This window comes from Miscanthus floridulus, chromosome 8 (genome assembly GCF_019320115.1).
Source record: "Miscanthus floridulus cultivar M001 chromosome 8, ASM1932011v1, whole genome shotgun sequence".
NCBI lineage: Eukaryota > Viridiplantae > Streptophyta > Magnoliopsida > Poales > Poaceae > Miscanthus > Miscanthus floridulus.
The window spans coordinates 20031006-20054212 of NC_089587.1; the positions used below are offsets into that span (position 1 = coordinate 20031006).

The following is a 23207-nucleotide window of genomic DNA, read 5'->3' on the forward strand; positions in this document are numbered from 1 at the left end:
GAAATCCTGTCGAGTTTCGACTATCCCAAGTTGATGGGACTTTCTCGATACTACAGGATCAAACCACTGGCATTTGAATATGATAGGATTAAGTGCTTTGGAACCATGGTAGTCGAGCTCGTATATTTCTTCAACTGTCCCATAATACTCCTCTTGATCAGTGCCCAGTGTAAATACTCCGGTATTCGTGGTCCTTGGATTGGGACGACTCTACTCATACCTTGTTGTGTGGAAGTGATATCCATTCACGTCATAAGCGTTAAATGACAAGACCTTATAGTCAAAGCCATTGGCCACCTATCATAATTCAGCACTTATAGACACATCTCTTTGGCACTGCAAGTTCAAGCAGGAGAGAAATGAAATCAGGCAACTTGGAACGTCAAACTTAGTAAGAGCTAAGTTGGTTGGTACCTTTTTTTGAAACCATGTAATGAAATCAGGCGAACCATGTTGAAGAAGGGTCTCTCGTTCATGGTCAGAAGGTGGCCTTGAATGGTGCCAGGATTCATCAAAAAATTCTCTACACCGACAAAGAACAATGTTGTTGGATGTACAAAAGTTACGGAGTATGTAACAAGTTCGTTGAGAACTTACCCTAGATACGTTTCCACTTCGTCAAGGTTGGTCAACATGTAGAGCATGATCTTGCGCCACTCTTCATAGCTCAAGGTCTTTGTGGTCGCTCCACTTGCTCTCCCACGTGGCCCTTTGAAAAGGCTAAGGGTCAATTCATTTTCGTCCTCGTTGTACCGAGCGGGTGGATTATGCATGCTAGGAAGGTTCTCATTATAGTATGTTGTTGTGAAGTTTGCCACCTCCTCATGAATGAATGCCTCAGCAATGGAAGCCTCAATCCTGTCTTTGTTTCCACATTTCTTGTGAATAGTCTTTAGACATCTCTCGATTGGATAGCACCAACGGTTCTGCACGGGCCCCCCCATTCATGCCTCGGACGGAAGGTGCAAAATTAAATGCTGCATCGACAAGAAAAAGCCAGGTGGAAAGATCTTCTCCAACTTATAGAGCAATAGAGGTGCCGCTTTTTCCAACTCATCAACCACTTTCACAGAATACCTCCTTGGCACAAAGCTGGCGGAAGAAAAAGCTCAACTCTACCAGCATCTTTTAGACATTCTCAGGGACGTAGCCTCGAACCATCGACGGAAGAAGCCACTCAATCCATATGTGTTAGTCATGACTCTTCATCCCTAAGACTCGGCCAGTCTCTAGGTTCGCTCCCCTCCTCAGATTCGCTACATACCCATCCGAGAACTTTAACGTCTGCATCCATTGTATCACTTCCATTCTGTGCTTCTTTTCTAAGATGTAATCGGCCTTAGGCCTTTTCCATGGCTTGCCATCTCTTGGAGGCAGCATCTCTAGCTTTGGTCTATCGCATAGCGTTGCCAGGTCCACTCTGGCCTTAGGGTTGTCCTTTGTCTTGTCAGGAATGTCTATGAGTGTTGCCCAAAGTGCTTCGGCGACATTCTTCTCAGTGTGCATTACATCTATATTATGTGGAAGGAGAAGGTCATCAAAATAGGGAAGCCTCTCCAAGCCCGACTTATGAGTCCACATATGTTCGACACCATATCCTACAAAGCAATCTTTCTTTGGATTATCTTTCTTCCGACTATCTTTCTGTGGATTGACCACGAGAGCATCTATTTGAGCATGAACCTAGGCACCAGTCATCTTTTGAGGTTTAGGGTCGGTCACCTTGACACCTTTTGTGAAGTTCTTGGTGTCTTGTCTGAATGCATGGTTAAGAGGGAGGAACTGTCGATGCTTGTCGAATGATGAAAACTTGTCACCCTTCTTCAACCAAATGAACTCTAGTGTTGTCTTGCATATCGGGCATGGGAACTTCCTGTGGACACACCAGGCGTTGAATATCCCATACGCTAGGAAGTCATGCATGGAGTACTGGTACCAAACATACATTTTGAAGTTTTTCTTTGTAGCTCGGTCGTAAGTCCATACCCCTTCATTCCAATCACTGATCAATTCATCATAAACAGGCTCCATCTACACACCCATTTTGTTTCCTGGGTGTCCAGGAATTATCAACGTCAAGAATATGTTTTGCCGTTGAAGGAGGACCTCGGGGGGGGGGGGGAAGATTGAGGGGGATAGTGAACACAGGCCAACAAGTGTATGGGGTCGACATCATTCCATAAGGATTGAATCCATTCATTGCCAGCGCAACACGTACATTACGGGCCTCAAGATCTTTGTCACGATGCTTGCGATTAAAGTTTTTCCATGCTTCACCATCAGCTGGATGTACCATCTTGTCAAGATTATATCGAATGCCATTCTTGTGCCATGTCATCTGTTTCGCGGACTCCTCGGTCATGAATAGCCGTTGGAGCCTCGGTATGATCGAAAGGTGCCGTAGGACTTTCATGGGGATCTCAAGCTGCTCCTTCTGGCTATCACCTTTGTCTACCTCCACATACCTAGAGGATTTACACTTTGGATAGTACTTTGCATCCTTGTGATCTTTCCTAAATAGGATGCACCCCTTCGGACAACAATGTATCTGCTCATACGGCATTTTAAGTGCACGAAGGAGTCTCTATGACTCGTAGAAGCTGCTCGGCAGAATATGACCCTCTAGAAGCAGCCCACCAATAACTGCCAACATACCATCGAAGCAGGCTCGACTCATGTTGTACTAGGACTTCGACCCCATTAGGCGTCTAATGGCATCCAGTTGATAAACTATTGCCTTCTCGTGTAGGAGCTTCTATGCCAAAGAAAACATTTGGTAGAACGCCTTTCCGGTTGGCTTTGGATCCTCCTCCTCATCCTCCTTCTCCTCCTCCTCCGTAGGTCTTTCAGCGAACGTTGCTTCGTGAAAGTCACCTAACCATCCTGCTACCCCACCATCAGCATCAAACGCCTCCAAGCGTGGTCTCACCACCTCCTCTCTAGTACGATGGGCTTCACCATGGAACACCCACCGGGTATAGTTTGGCGTAAATCCATACTTGCAAAGATGTTCCCCCATGATCTTCCTTATTTTTCTTTTCCTGTTTCCACATTCGCTACAGGGACAGAATGTGTCTCTCGCTCCATTAGCTGCCTTGTCAAATGCTTGGTTCAAGAAACCCTCGGTCTTGTCATCCATTCAGGGGTGATTTCAGCCTGACTTGGGTGGCCTGTGTACATCCACTCACGGTTATCCATCCTCTAGCATATACATGAGCGAGTAATATAACCACCAATTGCATCTGAACGACGTGCCTACTGTCTAATGGGTGAGGATAGGTCCTAATCCCACCCGTGAATGCATAGATAAGGTTAGTTTACATGCTCTACTCCGATCCGAGATAGAATTTCGGCAGCACCTCCCCACTGTTCTCTCGATACACGTCCTAGAAGGGAGAGTGTGTATCCGGAGAACAATAGGGAGGTGGTGCCGAAACTCTATCTCGAATCAAAGCAGAACATGAAAACTACCCCATCTACGCATCCGCGGGCTATCCAAAAAAGTGGACAATCTGAAACAGATACGGTCTTAGATATGCAAAGATCTGCATACCTCCAACCGTATCTGTTTCGAACGGGAGACGCCTAACTAGGTTACACTGATCTACGACAACGATAAGGAAGAGAGGTTATTCATACCTAGGGTGACGGTGGAGTCAGGCTAGCGGGGCAGTGGCGAAGCGACACTGTGCAGGCAGGACCGCAGCGCCGACGAAGACGATCGGGGTCGCCTACGTACTACGGGTCCCCTCCGACGGGTCCTGCTCTACAAAAGAAGAATTATAATACTATAAGTTAAAAATTTCGGCAGAACCTCCCCTATACGGAGAGGTTTCCAAAACCTGCAAGAAAAAGCCGACACGATGGCCGACAACATATATACGGCACGAAGGCCCACACATCCACGTACGGCACGAAGGCCCACACATCCACATACGGCACGAAGGCCGTCAATGACATACAAGGCACGAAGGCCGACAACCGGGGGGGCTTTATACCTTGGGTGGTGGTGGAGTCGGGCGACGCGGTGCCGGGGTCACCTTCGTCTCCAGTGAGGGGCAGGGACGACGACGGGGACGAACGGCGAGGGGCGTGGCCGGCGGTCGAGGCTCCTCCTCCTCCCTTCTCCTTCCTCCTCCCTTCTCCTTCTTCCTTCTCTCTTCTCCTCTCCTCCACCTCCCTTCTCTCCTCTGCTCCCCTGCTCCTCCACTCCGGCTGGTCAGGGGCGGGGGGGGGCAGCCGAGCGGGGCCGGGGCTGCGGTGGCGGAGCGGGGCCGGGGCGGTGCCGGTGGTCGCGTGGCGGCGGGGTGGGGCCGGGCGCGCACGGCAGTGAGAGGGAGAGAGAGAGTGGGAGCGGCCAGCCCGCTAGGGTTAAGTGGGTCGGCTCTTTGCCGAGTGCCGAGATGCGGGCACTCGGCAAAGAAATTCAGCGTTCTTTTAATCGGAAAGAATAAAAAATTTTCTGAAAAATCTTTGCCGAGTGCTGCAAGCTTGGCACTCGGCAAAGAGGTTCCTTTACCGAGTGCCAATTGCGACACTCGGCAAAGTATTTTTATTTTTTGTATTTTTGTTTTTAAATTTTTTCTGTGGTATTTATACAGTACCTAGAAGCACATGTTCCAATTTGGAACTTTCCTATGACTTTTTGGTATATATTTTTTTAATTTTTTATGTTTACTTGAATTTTTCTCGAAAAAGTAAATTTGAACTGCAGGTGCATGAAATATTAGAATTTAGCGATTCAAAAAATGGTATTTATGTTTTTGAGTGTATTTTGAGGCCGTGTGCAAGGACATTCGTGAAATTTCAAATATCTGTTTCACGAAACATGACCACAACTTGTTAAAAAGGTGTTTTTTAATTATATAAAATGCAAACGAAGTCTGAAAATCACGAAACTTGTCGAGGCGTCGTGTCATCGCATGTAGAGGTTGTGGTAAAAAATTTAGAAGTTTCTGAGCAAGTTGTGACGTATGATGCCTAAAACCCAGATATCTTCACATGTGATCACATGCCTAAAACACAGACATATCCAAATAGGTACATAATAAAATAAATATCCATGGTGAGTCTAATTTACGCTAACTTGGGAGTAATATAACTATTGGTATTTTTTTTATAAACTTGATCCAGCCTAAGGGGTTGTCAGATTAGCTTTCTAAATTCTGAGCCTATTCGGCTGCACTAGCAGCAGGTGGCTGCGGTGCTGCTGCTTTCGTTGCAGCGAACCGAGTCTTTGGCAGTACATTTATTTTTAACTTATAGGTGATGTCAATATTTTTCTAAAATTTAATCATAGTTTTGATGTAGGATTAAGCCAGAGCGAACTACTAAAACGGAGGAAGTATTATATGATCATAACCATTATTTTGGATAACCCATTTCGTACTTTATTAAGCAACAAATCTGGCCACAAGACGTATAGTCTAGAAATGATGCTCAATTACTAGGTCATGTTCGTTTCTCTTATAATCCGTATTTTTCAGCTTGTTTTTATAGCTGGAATAGTATTTTTCTCTCACAACAAATTAGTCGGAACAGTGTTTTGACTTGTTTTTTCAACGAAAGGAACGGAGCCTATATGAACATGCTTTGTAAACTGTATCTAGTTGTCTATATGTGTTTTCCCATCCACCATTCAGATTGCTCATCTGTCATACCTTCATTAATATAGAATTTGGCTTCTAGGTTTTGATCTTACCAAGTGGAATTTATTAGAGAACTTTTTCCCATACGTTTGTAAGCTGAAACGCTGCCGCGTGACTATTCTTGACAAATGACAATGATTGAACAAAATCAATGGGTTTTCCTTTTGTTTTTATGACGTCTTGTTATAAGGGTTGACTTGAAAGCTCAAAAGGAAATAATAAGAGTAAGATAAGTCATGAAATATAAAAGACCAAAGATAAAAGTTACCTAAACAGATATTCACAGCTCTTCAGATAGAACTCTCAGGATTATATATTCACAGAGATTTGCACGTTGAGTTTTGCCACAGGAGACTGGACACGACTTCATAATAAGAACCCAAAAGGCCAAGCTAAGTTTCTCAGACGCGTAAACGCAGAGCTAACAGATGCGTATCATCTCACTTGAACATTCTCGCTAAAAGGTGAACCCCCTGACCTAGTCATTGGCAACTAACTCTTCGTTTCTATTTTCTACCCTCTGAAGGACAAGTTTCTTCTGCGGAGCAAGTCCTTTTGCTATCGCCGCAGAACCTACATCCACGAGGACAGTGTCGTCTTCTTTGAAATCGCCCTTCAGGACACCTAGGGCAATCTCGTTCTCCACCATCTGCTGAATCACTCTCTTGACAGGCCTCGCACCATAGTTCGGGTCAAAGCCAAGAGACCCCAGAAGCTCAACGGCTTCTGCAGTGTATTGGAGATGAATCTTCTGTTGTTTCAGCCGGTTCTTAACCCGATTCAACTGCAAGTAAGGAAACCATTTCAAATTAAAGAGCAGGCTACACAAACTATGTGCAAATGTGGAGAAATAACTTAAGGTTGATACTATGGTTTAAATATATCTATCAGGCATGCTTCTAAAATGAATTGTTAAATGTTTACCTGGATCTCCACAATGTGGTTGATCTCGCTTGTATCCAGAGGTTGGAACACTATGTACTCATCTATCCTGTTCAAGAATTCTGGTCGGAATGTTTGTCGGGCCATCTCAATCACCTGCTTCTTCATTATCTCATAAACGACCTCCTTGCTGTCTGTGGTGTTTCTAAGTGTGTCAAGGATCAATGGTGACCCAATGTTTGAGGTCATGATGATGACACAGTTAGTGAAGCTGACAGTCCTGCCTTGTGAATCAGTTATTCTTCCATCGTCCAACAGTTGCAACAAAACGTTAAAGACATCCTGGTGCGCTTTCTCAATTTCATCCAACAGAACAACTGAGTAAGGCCGCCGGCGAACAGATTCAGTCAATTGGCCCCCTTCCTCATAACCAACATATCCAGGTGGGGCACCAACCAAACGGGAGACGGCATGCTTCTCCATGTACTCGCTCATATCAATTCGTATTAGGGCATTCTCAGTGTTGAAAAGGAATTCAGCCAGTGTCTTACCCAGCTCAGTCTTTCCTACACCTGTAGGTCCCATAAACATAAAGCTTGCTATCGGACGGTTAGGATCTGATAGGCCTGCCCTAGAACGGCGGATGGCGTTGGCCACTGATTTGACTGCAATGTCTTGGCCAATAACCCTCTTGTGGAGTACATCTTCCAGCAGCAGCAGCTTTTCCCTTTCAGACTGTTGAAGGTTTGACACTGGAATACCAGTCCACTTGCTCACAATCTCAGCAATGTCCACGTCAGTCACCTCTTCTCGAAGCATTGACTTCCCTGATTGCTGGAATTCAACAAGTTTATTCCCAGCCTCTTCCAGCTGTTTCTGAAGTGACAAAAGTGTTCCATACTTCAGTTCAGCAGCACGATTCAAATCATACTCTCTCTCAGCAGCTTCAATCTCCAGGTTCACTCTGTCAGTCTAAAACAAGATAAAGACAAGATTAGAGCCTACATGACATAAGGGGCAAAAAAATCAGCCTGATCGGATAGCTGGCTGTTGCTGTGCTGCAGCAGCCAACTAGCAACACCTGCAGCCCAAACAGCGGCAGCGATAGCAGGCATTCAGAAGCAAACAGCCAGAGCTTGCTCTCAGCTCTTCACAATTGCAGCCGATTGGCTGTATGGCAAAGCCACAGCATAACAACGCTTGCGCTTTAAATAGAAGCGATCAGAACCAATATATATGGCAGGCAATACACAGAAGGAATAAAGAATGCACGTACCTCTTCTTTAATTGATCTTATACGAGTCATCAAAGATTTCTCATATTCCCATTGTTCTGAAAGATTTTTCTGCTTCTGCTTGAGAGATTCTAGTTCAGCTTCAAGCTTGCTCAGTCGTTCTTTGGAGGCTTTATCTGTATCATTCTTCAGTGAGAGCTTTTCCATTTCAAGCCTTATGATTTCTCTGTCTACCTCATCCAATTCAATAGGCTTTGATGTTATCTCCATTTTGAGCTTAGCAGCTGCTTCATCAACTAGATCAATGGCTGCACGCACAAATAAAGAATATTATTATATTAGATAATGAATAGATCAGCTCGCTGTTCACTGTAACTTATCCACATTATAGCATGCAAAGTACCTTTGTCAGGCAAAAAACGTCCAGTGATGTATCGATCGGATAGAACTGCTGCAGCAACAAGAGCTCCATCTGATATCTTAACACCATGATGCAGTTCATATCGTTCTCGCAAACCACGCAGTATGGAGATGGTATCCTCAACCGCTGGCTCACCACAATAAACCTGCTGGAACCTACGCTCAAGAGCAGCATCCTTCTCAATGTACTTCCTGTACTCATCCAATGTTGTTGCTCCAATGCAGCGGAGTTCTCCACGGCCTAGCATTGGCTTCAACAGGTTACCAGCATCCATCGCTCCACCAGCGGCTCCTATTCAGAGAATAAACAGTAAATTTGACAATATTCAGAGCACTGACTCTCCTGGATTGTGGTATAAGCATCAATTTTTGATAAAACAAAGCATCAGTGATTTGAAAGCACAAGGCCAGCACAAACCAAATAAAAATGAAACGCACTTGTGTAGACCTGTCTAATCATTAACAGAGAGCTTAGCTTCGACTAATATTTTCAAGTCTATCGATGTATGTTCACTGCCATAAAAACAACTTGCAAATAGCCAAAACACAGAAGAAGTTAGAAGTACAAACCTGCACCAACAACAGTATGGATCTCATCAATGAACAAGATGATCTGTCCATTAGAAGCAGTGACCTCCTTTAGAACAGCCTTTAGTCTCTCCTCAAATTCACCACGGAATTTAGCTCCAGCAAGTAGTGCTCCCATATCCAATGAAATAAGCTGTAATTGCAGATGTACATAGCATCAGAACATACAGTCTATTGCATTCTTGACACTAATACAACTGTGTCTACTCATCTGTTATACAGTTATAGTGACATGTTATTCTACGTCTGACTGTAAGCTCTGAATTTTGTATTATTTTTTTATTAATTGATAATCAAAATGCTTCAATGAACATCGGATATATATATCAATCAAAAGTTCTTTTTTAACAAGACTGGCACAAGGTGATGCCCATTTTATAGAGAAGGAATAATTACAGCCTGGGACGGCTAGGATGCATGGAGGAGAGTTGTCTCTGCCATAGCACAGTCAGAAAATATAATTGCCCTAAAATTCAGTTAACTAGACTAGATATGAACAGAGACATTTCAATACCCTTCTATTCATTAGAGGTTCGGGAACATCTCCTCGTACAATACGCTGAGCCAGTCTGAAATAAGAGCAAGATGGTTGATTACTGCATGTTCAAAGCAGCAAAGCATAGGCATACTATGAAAAAACTACAAACAATAAATGAACAGGTAATCACCCTTCAGCAATAGCTGTTTTGCCAACTCCTGGCTCGCCAATGATTACAGGATTGTTTTTAGTTCTTCTACATAGGATCTGAATGCATCTACGCACTTCATCATCACGGCCTATAACAGGATCAAGTTTTCCACGCCGAGCTGATTCTGTCAAATCAATACCATACTTCTCTAGAGCCTGGTACTTTCCTTCTGGATCTGGAAACAGAAAAACAATATAGGCATATAAAACAGGTCATCGGTTATTATATTGTTATCTACTTATCAGGATCAAGTTAACTTTCTGGACAATACAGGAAGCTATATGAATATGAACAAAGTATAAATAAATACTAAAACCACAGAAGTACTCTGCCAAAAGAAAGAAACTAGTAAAGACAAAGAAAAATGTCACAAGACATACTCTGATCTGTGACTCGCTGGCTTCCCCGTACTGCTGAAATAGCTTCTTTAAGATCATTCTCCACAATTTTCAGATCTTTGAAGAGCTGTTGTCCAAACTTTTTATCTGAAGCGAATGCTTGCAGGATGTGCTCAACTGACACAAATTCATCACCATATTCTTTTTTATGCTTCTTCGCATTATCCAATATCGACACAAAACTTGATCCTATAATTGGTCCGGTTGTATCACCGAGAACCTACCAATGCAAGACCCAAATCTTAATAAAATTTACCACCTTAATAAACAGAACTTGTTTAGTCAGTTTAATCTATAAAATTATTAAAGCACACTGCTAATACCTTTGGCTGTCTAGAAATAAAGTCATCTGTAGCTTGCAGGACTGATGTGTTGTCTATGCCCGCTTTTGAAAATATCCTGCGTGCTAGCCCATCCTTTTGCTCCAGAAGAGCTTTCATCAAGTGCTCTGACTCCACTATCTGTTGTTTTGACAATCTTGCTGCATCAACCGCACCAACAATCCCCTCCCAGGCCATCTCAGTGAATTCTCCTGGTGTTATCTGTTTTGATCAAAGAAAATTAAGGAAAAACATAGAGATTAGGACTCAAACCAACAGTAGTTTGCAAGCCCTACCCATTGCTGCATATACCACACCCTGCTGCTGGAACAGATATATTTGGGTCTCCGGTTTTCAGGGAAATTAGTATGGTGGCTGTTTAGACTATTTGGTGTCATCAAAACAGTACAGTCTTCGAAGATGCGGTTCCATCAGTTCGCAGATGGAAGCAATCTTTCAAGTCTGAATTTGCTCTACTGTTTCTTAAGGCAAAATCAAATGTTAAGAGTTTGTTGTCCGATTGGTTGATCAATTTTACCATGATGTTAGTCTCCTCCTCTTTTGACTTATGATCCTTGTGACTCCCTCTTGTACATTATTTTTTTTCCTTTCTGTATACATATAAAAAGAAAGAGATTTTACTCTGGAGAAGACACCCCACGTTTTTGTCACCAAAAAAAATCACAATTGCAAACCTGCCCTAGCGCACATACAAATACTGCAAACCAAGCAAAGAGCTAGATGCATGTGAAAACTATAGTGATTCGTGGTTGGAGAATGGAGACACTCTATTCAAGTGGAAACCTATAGGCTATAGTTTTTGTATAGCACTCTGATATATTGTTTAATCACATCTACAAACGGATCAGCTGATTCTACACACTTTTGAAACAAGGTTGGAAACTGTTGACTCGTCTAATTAATAAAGAACGAGAGAATGCAATCACCAACACAAGATGGAAATACAGCTACAGAAAGACAACAGTCCAACAACATCAACACAGAAAGTGCCTAAAATCATCATCTCACCATCACTTATGAAGTTTGCATTGTGGAATAGAACTATTAACTTTACAAATCTATCACTCCAACATTCCACACTTCTGAAGATCAAAGGATGAAATCAGTGACACCATACTACTACACGATCGTATCACACTTATCATTATATCATTCAAAGCTATCGTGACACCACGAATCTTTACGAATTTGTAGCAGAAGTGCAGAATAGCAAGCATTCAACGGTCCAGAGCTTCACAATCCAACCGTTTGGTTAGCCAAATCTCTACAGCACTGACCGAAATCGAATCGACACGAGTGGTAGCCAATCGGCGGCTCGGCGCATAAGAACAGAGACATGAGCAGCGGTGTACATAGTGGGCACCAACCTGAGACGAGGACGAGGTGCCGGTGGCGCTGTAATGAGCGGGCGTCGTCGAGTGGAACAGCCGGCGCGGCGGCACCAGGAGCCCTGCTCCGCCGGCCCCGACGGGAAACCGCCCCAAAGGCGCGGCCAACCACGCCAGCCTCCTCGTCGTGGCGGCGGCGAAGGCGGCGGAGGCATCACCCGCGAGCGGCGCGAGGGACCGCGGGAGGACTTCGCGGCTAACGGCGGGGGCCTGGCGTCGGGTGGTGGCCGACGCGGCCGCGCGGGCTGCGCGCGCTAGCCTGGACGCGGCGGAGCGCGCCATCGTGGCGGAGGGGTTTGGGTTTAGCGCTTTGCTGCGGCGGCGGCTGCGCACACTGGACTGGCCAAGCGGTTACGCCGCGAAGACGCCGGCTCGGTTATTTGTGGGGGCAGTGGTGGTTGTGAGGGCGCAACGGAGAGGGGTGGCGATGCTTGGAGAAGGGGAAGAAAAAGCGCCGGCACCGGAGGCGAAGCGGGTGGAAGGTTGCAGAAAGTTCTGCGGTGCTCGTCGACCTCCGTGCACATCAACCGTCTGATCTAGTGCCGCTCTTTCCGTAACCGTCGGATACCGTTTGTACCGGACTTAGCCACTCAGGGGGCCCACTCATTGGCGAGATAGAGAGGAAGGCGTTCGGCGCTACCGCGCGAGTTCTTTCTTTCGTCGCATCCTCTACTCGGCAGAAGCAGCGAGTGAAGGCACCGTACAGCTCATGGACTGACTCAGAATTTCGTATCCAAATCTTTTGTAAATTGCAAACGCATAAACTAAAAACACTTGTTTCAAAAAAAAAACTGCAAAGCATTGATCACACGCTTCAGCTGAATTTCACCTGTAACTTCAGACTTGGCAAGACTGTTTACCATGCCTGTTTACCATGCTGGAAGCTGCATATCTAGAACAAATTCAGGTCATCCGCCATTGATCTGAAGATGCAAACCTATCTCCCAATCCCAGGCTACCAAGCAATCATGCAAATGACGAGTAAGATCAATAATTCCATGTTTCTCGAACAGCAATCTTGTGTGCTGTGATCTTTTCTGGATTTCTTCAACATATCGCCAATGAGATCAACAAATGGAACAGCAAAACGATTTCCAATAGTAAACAGGAAAGCATTTCTTCGCTCATAACCATGCTATATATCACGATAGCCACAGTTAACACCTGACTTAAAACATAGCCATACGAGTTAAGGTAGCAAATACCACATAGTTGATATAAGGACGTGACACTGGAACCTGGTCGCTAAACTGAAAAACCAAATGCAAAGGGCATTTGTGATGCAAACTTGCTACTATAAACAACTTTGAGCAGGCAAATTATAATGGAGCAATCAAGCGCCGAACCCCACAATTGCGGAAAACCTCACGCGATGGCAGCAGACTTGATGTAGGGAACTGAAACTTGCTAGACCAGTTCCCAGTCCCCATCAATGAAGGGGACGCCATTGTCTGCGCGGTCCTGCAATGGAATTTTTTTTTTGACATGGTTTACATAAAAAGATGGGACCGTAATGCTGACTACTGTCGAAAATAAGAAAGATTTATAGGAACATACCGGCCTAAACATGTCGACGACAATATCATCCAGACCACCACTGAGACCCCTCTGCAGCCTACTTGTCCCCATGAGTTCGTTGTTATAGTTTAGATGACTATTAACAACTTGGTGATCAATCCGGCCATCTTGTAGAGGGGGAACACCACCACCACCTGAATTACTACGGTCCAGTGTCTGCCTCGGAACAACAGAACCATCTATGTTTCTTTCAAAAACAGAACCATCTATGTGAAGGTTCGGCAATGAAGAGTTGATGCCTGAATTGCTAAGTGCAAGGTTGTTATTCAGCATCTCTCTTGAGTTCGTGCTGCTTCCATATGCGAAGGGCACCGCTTCCTGAGTGAACGGCATCGGAAGACCGTTGCTGGCTAGTGATGCTACTTGGCTCTGCGTTTCATTTCCCAGCAAGGGAATCTGACTGGATGCTTCTGTAAAGCTTGAGAGAGGCTCAAGCTTGGGCCCATTCACAATTCTGTCCTTCTGACCAAGCTCCTGAACATTGGATGATGAGACCGCAGTTGGCCAGGTGGTGTTGCATCTTCCAAGATCTGGAAACTGGGGAGACTCACCCACAAATGAGTTGAATGGGTCTGCAGAAGAATGCAGCCGACCAAGGTGTTGTTGGTTGCTTGGCTCAAGAGACTGTAATGGCAAGTTATTTGTCGTAACCAATTGTGTGCTGTTTGATATGTTCGCAAATGAATTACCAGAAGGGCCAGTAGGAAAGCATTTGCTAGTATCCTGCAGTGGCATATGCGCACCCCTGATCAGGTTGCCATTGTTCATCCCCCCGGCATTGCCTAAGGAAGTGCTCAGATTGTTCTGGGTGTGTCCAATCTGAAACGGCTGCGAAGGCAGCAAACCATGCATACCAAATGCAGGAGAGTTCATCCTTGCAAGGAGGTTGTTTGGCTGTGAATGGTTAGTGGTTGGAACTGGTCGGTATCTCCCATATGCATTGTATTGCCTGAAGGCATCTAGTCCCATGTTGACATAAGCAGGGCTTCTTCCTCCAAATGCAGCAGTTAGGTTAGCCTGCCTGCTTGCATCTGCACTGAGTCTTTTCAGATACAGCCGATACTTCTGCAAACCAACAAAGAAGGATTTATTAAATGTGTTTCTAATTTAAAAAAAAGGGCGTACCCAGTGCAGAGAGCTCTCGCTCTGTGCGGGGTCTGGGGAAGGGTGTTAGTGGCAAGCCTTACCCTCGCCTGTGCAATGCGAGGAGACCGCGACTCGAACCCGGGACCTTCCGGTCACAGGCGGTAAGACTCTACCGCTTGCACCAGGTCCGCCCTTCAAATGTGTTTCTAATTGCAACAAAGAAAAAAAAAAGATGCTGAAGTGAGCAAAGAAATTTGTTGTCTTTACAAGGACATGAACTGTATAATGTGAACAATATGCTTGCAGGTATCACTTTCTGTTTCTTTCAGAAGTTTAACAATCATGTGAAGAAATGCTGATAGGTTTGAGAATTTCCTAGATATGGTGAAAAAAAGGAATATATAGTTCATGTGCTTTTCTTTTGAAAGGAAATGGCATGAGCTCTGCCTTGCATTAAAGTAAAGAAAAGAAGAACACAAGACAACATCCCCAACCCCTTATAAAGGACAAGCCGCAAAGAAACAGAAACTGCAACAAGAACCCGCTTTCAAGATACATAGTATTCAAGCTTAGTGGATAGATAATCATAAGTTCCAAAGATGTCACATAATAAACATGCGATGAACATTATATAGAAATATAAATATGAGGCCAAACAGAACTACGTAGGAATGGAAATCAAACCTGCAGATGACTTGCAACATTCTCCCTTGTGATGTTCTCAACATTCATGAGATCCAATATTTTCTTTGGAACAGCCTCTGCATTTATAGACACGAGTACATGCTATTATGATTCATGAATAATATAAAAAATAAGGAAAATTAATAGTTAACATTCTGGTAACTGAGTAACATAGTTAGAACTCTTACTGTCAATGCCAAGCTGGTTGACAGATGCCACAAACTTTCGGTGTAATTCAACAGACCACACGACCCTTGGCTTCTTCTGGGTCGATGAGTCTCCATTCTCATTACTGTTCTCATCAGAATCATCACTGTCGTCTCCATTATCATCCCTACCCCTGCGGGAAGTTCTCTTGTTGCGATTACCACCACCATTGTCACCTTCAGCACTCACCACCTGCAACTTCTTACCAGAATCATCGTTATCATTACCATTGTTCTTGGCATCACAACTCCTCCGCCTAACCACATGCTGCCATATGGTCCTCAACTGCTCAATCCGCACTGGCTTCAGCAGGTAGTCACATGCTCCATGGGTAATACCCTTCATGACTGTTTGTGTCTCCCCATTTGCAGACAACACTGCATGATGATACATGGTCAGTTTTCAGATCAAAGAGAAATGCAAACCCTGTGCTCATTGTACATTGAACCAGCAGAAATAATTGAACTTCCTGCAGGAAACTAATTGGCGTTCATTATGCCTGCAGACTTTTGTCCTTTCTAACTCTTTGTTTTAGTGGTCACATGTAGGGCATACAGAAGTTTTCATGAGACTTGTCATTCCACCAAAATTAATAAATTCAATGGCCCATTGAACAAGACAAATCCTTTACGAATTGGGCGAGACGATGAAGATGAATTTCCTAAAATTAATGTAAATGGGGCCTTGTTTCCTCAACTCCACAGCTCAGCTGTCTACTGGAGGTAAAAACCAAAGTAACCAGATGAGTAGTACTATACAAGATCTATTCATTCCACAATGATTTTCAAGCAATGCCATTTTTTTCCAGATCATTGGCCGCAATAAAGGCACGAAGAGGAGTGGGCAAGCAAAGACTTACTAATGACCGGGAGGTCCATCTCGAGGCCCACAAGCTCGAGGAGCTTGAAGCCGTCCATGTCCGGCATGTGGACATCGCTGATCACAAGGTCAAACTGGTCCTTCTTCTCCCTCAGCAGCTTCAGGGCCGTGGCTGCCTGTCCAGTTGTTGTCACTGCGGCATCACAAATCTGGACAGGTTAGCGCACATATACAAGTCAAAGACCGGAGGAACGCATTACACATGTGGGGAGTCAAATCTTCGTAAGAATCACTCGACTTCGAGGAAAGTTGGAGAGGAGAACATTCCTTCCACTGAAGAAAATTAAGCCACGGAAAACGGAAATAGACAGCCAAAAATTTGCACAACACAAGATTTACAGAAATTACACAGCTGGAGGTTTAAAACTTTTGGAGAGAGAAGATTATTCCAAATATAGTCGTGTGCCAACGCATGATAAAAATTCAAAAAAAAATCTTTAGAGCACGAGCAGAGACAAACCTGATAATTTTCATCAGAAGAAAGAAAATGAAACTGAGCCTGACATGACATTACATGACAAAAATATTTCACCGTGAAAACGAACTGGGGGAAAGTGGGGCATAAAGTCGGGGTTGCTATTTATGTGATGAAGAATGGCAAAACCAGTAAGCCAAATATCTTTGTAGCCTCCTTGATACGCGAACATCGAAGACTAAATAAATCAAGCAGCAAGGAGCCGAATCGTGGATAATAAAGGTAAAAAAACGGCAGTTAATAAGGATATACATGAACCGATCAGAGAATAGTAGGAAACCAAACGCACGGGGCAGAGAGGAAACAGAGGAGCGAGAGGAGCATGGCATACCATGGTACTCGCAGTGCTGCAAGAGCTTCTCGAGGAGCTTGAGGCAGGTCGGGTCGTCGTCGACGGCGAGCACGCGCATGCCGACGGGGAACTGGTCCTTGGCCCCATGCCCGCCGTTCGCCTTCGCCGCCTGCAGCTTCACCTCCTCGACGGTCATCTCCTCCGGCTCGGCGAATCCAACAGCACCTGGATCACCGGAGGTTCCTGTATGGAGGCAGGCAGGCAGGCTCACAACAAGGGAGTTTCTTTGGATCCTAGAAATCCAAGAAACAGCGGGGAAAGGCGGATAAAGCCAGGGAGGTCAAAGCAGGAGGAGGAGAGCAGCACCAGCACCGGAGCAGAGAGAGAGAGAGAGAGAGAGAGAGAGAAGGGTGTGTGGTACGGTGAAGAACCCAATAATAAGGGGGAGGAGGAGGGTGAGCTGCATGGGAAGGGAGAATGGAGAGCTCATGCAGTGCAAAGATGGTAACCCTTTTTTTCGGCCCCCTTTCGTTTCCTTTTACGCTTCCATATTTCTTGCCATTTTTTTGGGAACAATATTTCTTGCCATTTATTCAGGTCTTTATATGCTGCTATGCTATCGGTGTTGGGGTGTGGGGTTGGGTTGGGGCCATTTGTTTCTTGCCCTGGTGTATTCCGCGTGTGCACGCGCCAACGTTCTTTTTAGGGTTCGTTTGGACTCGCCTTTTGGTTTTTCCCATTTTGCATTTTAGACAACATACAGCTGTAATTTGATATATATATATATACACACACATATAAATGTTTGAAAAAGTATACTGATGTGCCTCAGTTTTGATTCTTCTTGAAATGTTCGATATTTTTCTTTCGCTTTCTGTAGTAGACTTATATACTTAATTAATTCATCTTTTAGCTGCACTAGTCATTTTCCACGTTCTAACCAAATACAATGACGTATGGATATTCAAATGTGTGCTTCGGATGTTGTGGACGTGTAACACATTTTCATGTGAGCGAGAAGGAAAGAATTGCGGCATAAAAGCTCTGATTTCTCAAGTATTTATCTCCTATTTGGCTGGGCTTATATGATCGTGGATTATAAGCTAGAACAATATTTTTCTTTCACATCAAACCAGTCAAACTAGTCAACGGTAAATAATCCACGATCGTTTACGACGAAACGAAGAGGCTGCTCATCTCTTGGACTTGGACGATTGCGGCGACAGACGAGTGAATGAAGATAGCTATGGTTTTGGATCTACCCGAACAAGTAATCAGAAGACAAGCATTTCTTATTCGGCGATGGTTGATGCTGACGTGGGTCGAGCTCGCTGCTGGCCAGCCCAAGCTCGCTGTGGTTGGTTTATGGGGCTTGATTAAACAAAGCTCGCGCTGTTCGGTTGGCTGAAAAAACAGCGGATGCTAATACTGATGTTGATTTATTATGAGAAAAAATATTGTTATTTCACTGAAATAATACGGCTAATAAGTTTAAGCGAACATGGTATTGATTAGTGATGCACGATAGCTCGACGTCATCTCTAGGATTAGCCGGCTTCCACTCCCGCGGGATCGCAGATACATACGTACTGGAGACAACTCTCAGTGTCCACGCACACCCACTGCAGTAGGGAAAAATATATATATAATATAATAATTCAGACCTTTAATTTAAATAAAAAGAAAACTCTAGCTCTGTCTCTGTGGAAGGAAAGCACTTTAATTGCTTTTGTATTCTCTAGTGTTTTTTCCCAGACACCATCCATTTATTTCCTTTTTTTCACTCTAAGGATTTTCCTAAATCAGGGCAAACAATAATGCCTTTTTCTAGAAGGTTTTGCGTCCCAGAATTGAGCATATATTTGTTCATTGTTCTTGCGTGCTTTGCTAATCTGCCGTCCAAGACGCTTAATCAAACATCCGCATGAAATGGCTGCTGGTTTTAATATGCGAGCGCTGCTGTCCTTGCATTGAACCGTGTATATATTATGCTGCTCAAAGTACGTGAGGCACCACGCACCAATGCTTACATTATTGGCTAATACACCCTGTGCTCGTACTTGCGACAAATAATTATTCGTTTCCTGCCAATTTTCTAATAAGTATTCCCTGGCAATTTTATAATAAATATTGCCGGCCCTGCCAATATTTTGGTATCAACGCGTCAGCTTGCCATCACGCACGGATTCTCGTGGTCACAAATGCTCGGTCACAATTTGCCAATTAATCTTGTAGTAAAGTTAAGATTAAGTATTATATATCGCTTGTAATGGTATAGGATACGGATGTCAATGTCAGGGCAAAACAAGGACGGATCACAGAGTTATTGAGATTCAAATGACCTAACAAGTAGCTAGCTAGGGGTATATGTAGGAAGTGAACCTTGCAAGTAAAAAAGCGAACTTGTAGGCCATATAATTCTACCAAAACAGAGCTATGTATTATGATTCGCGTCGTGGCTATGCGGTTGATTGAATATAATTTGCGATAGATGTGTTTACAGTACTAATTATTCAGTTTCCTTTCAGAGCCACCCCCCCCCCCCCCCCCCCCCCAACTCCCCACACACACACACCCCAAGGCCACACAATTCAAATTACCAAAAAGAGGTTAGTTGATTATATTTCATTTGCTGACTTAGATAAACAAAGAATAACTTTTTTTATCTTAACAAGCTCGCATGGCCCTGGATTTATAACCAAGTGCTCAGCCAAATCGCGAGCAACTAGAGTATTTAATAACTAGTACGCACATTACTACGGAGTTATTGAGATTCAAGTGACCTAACAAGCAGCTAGCTAGGGGTATGAAGGAAGTGAAACTTGCAAGTAAAAAACGAACTCGTAGGCCATATAATTCTGCCAAAAAAAAGAGAGTATGTATTATGCTCGTCTTACGGTGATGCATAATTTGCGACAGGTGTTTCAATAAATATTAATTACTCAATTTTGTTTAGCAGCACAACACAACCCCCCCCCCCCCCCCCTGCCCCTGCACGCGTTCTCCAAGGGCACACAATCTAATTTTCAGTAGGCAAATTACCAAAAAGAGGCTATTAATTAGTTTATGAGTATTTCATTTGCTGTTTTAGATAAACACAAAATAGCTAGGGTGCACATTATTGCCTGCAGTAGGCTATGCTATGTATACATGATGCTCCAAGGTATATTTTGAGGAGCCCCACTAACCGAACATATCCAGCCTTACATGCCAACAGCAGAAAAAGCCTCAAAGGCTAGTGTGGCACACAAAGTGCCATTTTTTTGACAACTAAGTGCCAATTGTTAGACAGCTCCCCCAACACCCACACCACTACTTGGATTCCTGATTTTTGTGTGTGCGTGTGTTGTTGTGTTCCTTTGCTCCTGCTTCACATGGACAACACCTTGATCTGCCCTTTTGCTGAATCATGGAGACCAAACCACAAACTGTGACCCATCCATCCATCCCTTTGCAACAGTGCATGCAAGCAATCTACCAAGTAGCCCGTTATCACAAGGTTATCTCCAACAACAACACCCAAAATATAAGATACATTTGTCCTTTGGGTAGTGCTACAGGCAAAAAGTTCAATACCTATTCGGCATCTTCTCCAACAACCAGACCCAAAAGATAATTCTTTCTGCGAATGGGTTTTCAGGATAGAGGATGTCCATATTTAGGTTGTGCCTCTCAGACAACCCAAAATAGGTCTCCTGTATAGGTACTCTGTTGAAGGCTGATTTTGGATCTCTTGCTACCCATTTTAGATTTGGGTGTCCATATGGGTTCTTTGGAGACACTCATGGCCCATATTTGCGTCCTTCTCGTCTTTTGCAATGCACTCGATGGGTAGAGACTAGAGTAGACAGATCCATGGGTGGGGGTCCCTCTCATAGTACAAGTGGCATGAAAGGTAGTCTCCCGGTTGTGCCCTCTGCTCCCAGCATCGACCAGCATGAGTAGCTAGGGTGATGAGAATGAAAGATTTGGTGATCAACAACAAAATAGAATGATGGTCATTCGCATGGACGCATTTCCTACTGTTGTAGCGTCGCTGTCACGGATAAAAGTTGTCTTTAATTTACTTTGCTATTATTATAACCAGCTGGAACATGTAGTGATATAGAAACATAGGGAATTAACAATTGGTCTGTTCCAACATTTTGTTTTCATAATAAAAAGGAAAATTGCATGCATATTATGAGTATATGACTCCTTTGCTATCATGATGTTCCGTCCGTGTAGAAAATCTCTAGATTGCATATTCCACGTAGTATGGCTGTATGGGGATGGAATTAACGGTGGGAAATGCATGTAAGACACTACCTTGTTTCAGATCCAGTGGCAAGGTCGGGGCGTTGTTCGGCAGCAACCCAACCCAACCAACCAATCACATCGGTGGATCCGCGACGCGGGGCAAATTAAACACAAATTGCCTTGCCGTGGTACTCGATCTCATCGTGTTTATGCATGATATATATATACTGCTCCACTTGTCAGTACTCTCGCGAGTAAGTGCTCCTATTGGCAGGTAATTACCAGAAGTGCATATTAGGATGTGATGCTAACCCTGGGAAGCCCCTTATTATTAATCTAATCAGAGGTGGAACTAGACACAGTAACATCGCAATTATGCCTCATCATCTCCCTCGTCCCCGTCCTAATTTAGTGCCGTGGATACCACTCTAATGACGGTCATTATAACTTGTTTTCACCGCGAATCAACAGGCCGGCCGGATGGTCAAATCGCAACCTGCTACTAGCGCTCACTTGACGAAACGGCGTGGCCAATAATGCAAGCTCCTGAACCGGGGGGTTTTTTTTTTTTTACATGGACCCCGTGCCGTGCCCGTTCGGGTTTGACGCTGTCGCGGTCGTCGTTCGCCGACACAGACACAGCGCCGGCACGGCGCCCGTGAAGAAGAATGAGGAATCAGAATCGCAACGGCGGCACAAATAAGCAACGGCCGTACGTACCGCACGCACGTACGACGGCGGTTACAGGTGCCCGCGAGTCGCGACGCGCGCGGGCCAGGACCAGGACATCGCGTCGCGGTATTTTTCTTTTTTTCTTTTCCCTTTTCGTATACGGCGGCGTGCGGTACGGTGCATCAGCAGGGTACACAAGTACGTACAGTACTAGTACTCAGTGCACAACAGAAGAGAGCAGCGTGACCATGAGGGGAGTCAGAGGGTAGTGACTTTTTGTTACTTTCGCTGCAGGGTGTGTGTGGACTGTGGAGTTAACTTTGCTGCTCGCAGTCACTCTCGAGCCACTTTAGCCTGTGTCTCTGTGCGTGGTACTGTAATTAATAAACTGTGCGGTGCTTTTAAGTGTATATATATATATTAATAATTACCGGACCTGGCTTTTTTACAGTGATTAACTGCGGGTTAAGGCGGGGGAGTTGATACGGGGCAGAGAGCGTGAGGGCCAAAAGGAAGGCTCACCGTATGCATGCGCATGGTCGCAGTCGCAGAGGCAGTAGTGTTTAGACTGTAGTGTGTCGTCGTATCCAACTCCAATGCGTGCTGTGATGAACACGCACGAAGTGATGATGGTAGGCATGCATGCATGCATTGCCTGCCCTCCTGTGCCTTTCTTTCTCCAGCATCACTCGCTGTAGCTTCCAGACCCTGCAGGTCCTATGCATGCATGCGTGCGTGCGTGCGTGCGCAGCTGCTGCTTCTTCTTCATTGATCTGCTGCAGCGGCGGTGCTGGCAACTCTAGCTAGCTACCCCTGACCCTGTGATGTGAATATCTTTGCATTCACTCCAACTATTCACGTCGATTGAAGCTTCCAACCTGTACTCCAGTAATCAAGTTTCTGTTTGCGTTGTGAAGATGTTTACCACTGATTCTTGTTGTGACTCCTACAGAAATCCAGTAAAGCATATTGCAAAAAATAAAAGAGTACCCAGACTGCCAAACACTATTGGTTTGCGGCCCTAAACAAACATAGTCCTCGAAACAAACACTTACAAGACAATATATATATATATGGTTGCCACCACTCGTCGTGAAATACTTGTCAGCTTCTACTCCACACAACAACTATAGCCCTGTTCACTTCGCTGAAAAAACAAGCCGAAACATTGTTCCGGCTGATTTGTTGTGAGAGAAAAACATTGTTCCGGCTAAAAAAAAAAACAAGCTGGAAAAGACGGATTATAAGAAAAGCGAACATGGCCTATACATAATAAAGATTTGTTAAGAGAAAAACACGTTCGTATTTCATAATAGTACATACTACTATGGTTTTATAGTACTGACCCCATGTATGAGTGATGCACACTAGTACCTACTACCTCTGTTCTAAGATGTAAGTTGTTTGAAATTTGTTTTAAGTCAAATTTCTAATTTTGAAGAATTTATATAATATGTTAGCATTCCAATAACAAAACAAATGCACTGAGAATACATACTTCATGTTA

At 44.3% G+C, this 23207-nt stretch overlaps 2 protein-coding genes across 3 annotated transcripts; both read right to left on the reverse strand.

Moving 5' to 3' along the window:
* Positions 1–5925: 5925 nt before the first annotated feature.
* LOC136475903 (chaperone protein ClpB3, mitochondrial-like) lies at positions 5926–12534 on the reverse strand. The gene is made up of 10 exons (XM_066473560.1): positions 11568–12534; positions 10183–10401; positions 9842–10079; positions 9441–9636; positions 9287–9341; positions 8755–8905; positions 8168–8476; positions 7807–8072; positions 6573–7502; positions 5926–6432 (listed from the first exon to the last, which is right to left on the reverse strand). Exons 1-10 carry the CDS (start codon positions 11868–11870, stop codon positions 6127–6129), a joined length of 2973 nt encoding a protein of 990 aa, XP_066329657.1. The 5' UTR covers positions 11871–12534; the 3' UTR covers positions 5926–6126.
* Positions 12535–12679: 145 nt separating this feature from the next.
* LOC136475904 (two-component response regulator ORR24-like) lies at positions 12680–17334 on the reverse strand. 2 transcript variants are annotated; one of them, XM_066473562.1, is made up of 6 exons: positions 16829–17334; positions 16003–16171; positions 15125–15520; positions 14937–15013; positions 13146–14231; positions 12680–13049 (listed from the first exon to the last, which is right to left on the reverse strand). In XM_066473562.1, exons 1-6 carry the CDS (start codon positions 16934–16936, stop codon positions 12996–12998), a joined length of 1890 nt encoding a protein of 629 aa, XP_066329659.1. In that variant the 5' UTR covers positions 16937–17334; the 3' UTR covers positions 12680–12995. The 2 variants fall into 2 exon arrangements, with proteins under 2 accessions (XP_066329659.1, XP_066329658.1); XM_066473561.1 differs by having other exon boundaries at positions 16003–16155; positions 16829–17332.
* Between the last annotated feature and the right edge of the window lie 5873 nt (positions 17335–23207).

Coding starts and splice junctions, on each gene's coding strand:
- LOC136475904 (XM_066473561.1), bottom strand. CDS start 16,985: ATGACCGTCGAGGAGGTGAAGCTGCAGGCGGCGAAGGCGAACGGCGGG. Junction 16,156..16,828: donor GCAGCACTGCGAGTACCATG/GTATGCCATGCT, acceptor GTGATGCCGCAG/TGACAACAACTGGACAGGCA. Junction 14,232..14,936: donor ATGTTGCAAGTCATCTGCAG/GTTTGATTTCCA, acceptor GTTGGTTTGCAG/AAGTATCGGCTGTATCTGAA.
- LOC136475903 (XM_066473560.1), bottom strand. CDS start 11,870: ATGGCGCGCTCCGCCGCGTCCAGGCTAGCGCGCGCAGCCCGCGCGGCC. Junction 10,402..11,567: donor GCACCTCGTCCTCGTCTCAG/GTTGGTGCCCAC, acceptor TGATCAAAACAG/ATAACACCAGGAGAATTCAC. Junction 9,342..9,440: donor AAAACAGCTATTGCTGAAGG/GTGATTACCTGT, acceptor CTCTTATTTCAG/ACTGGCTCAGCGTATTGTAC.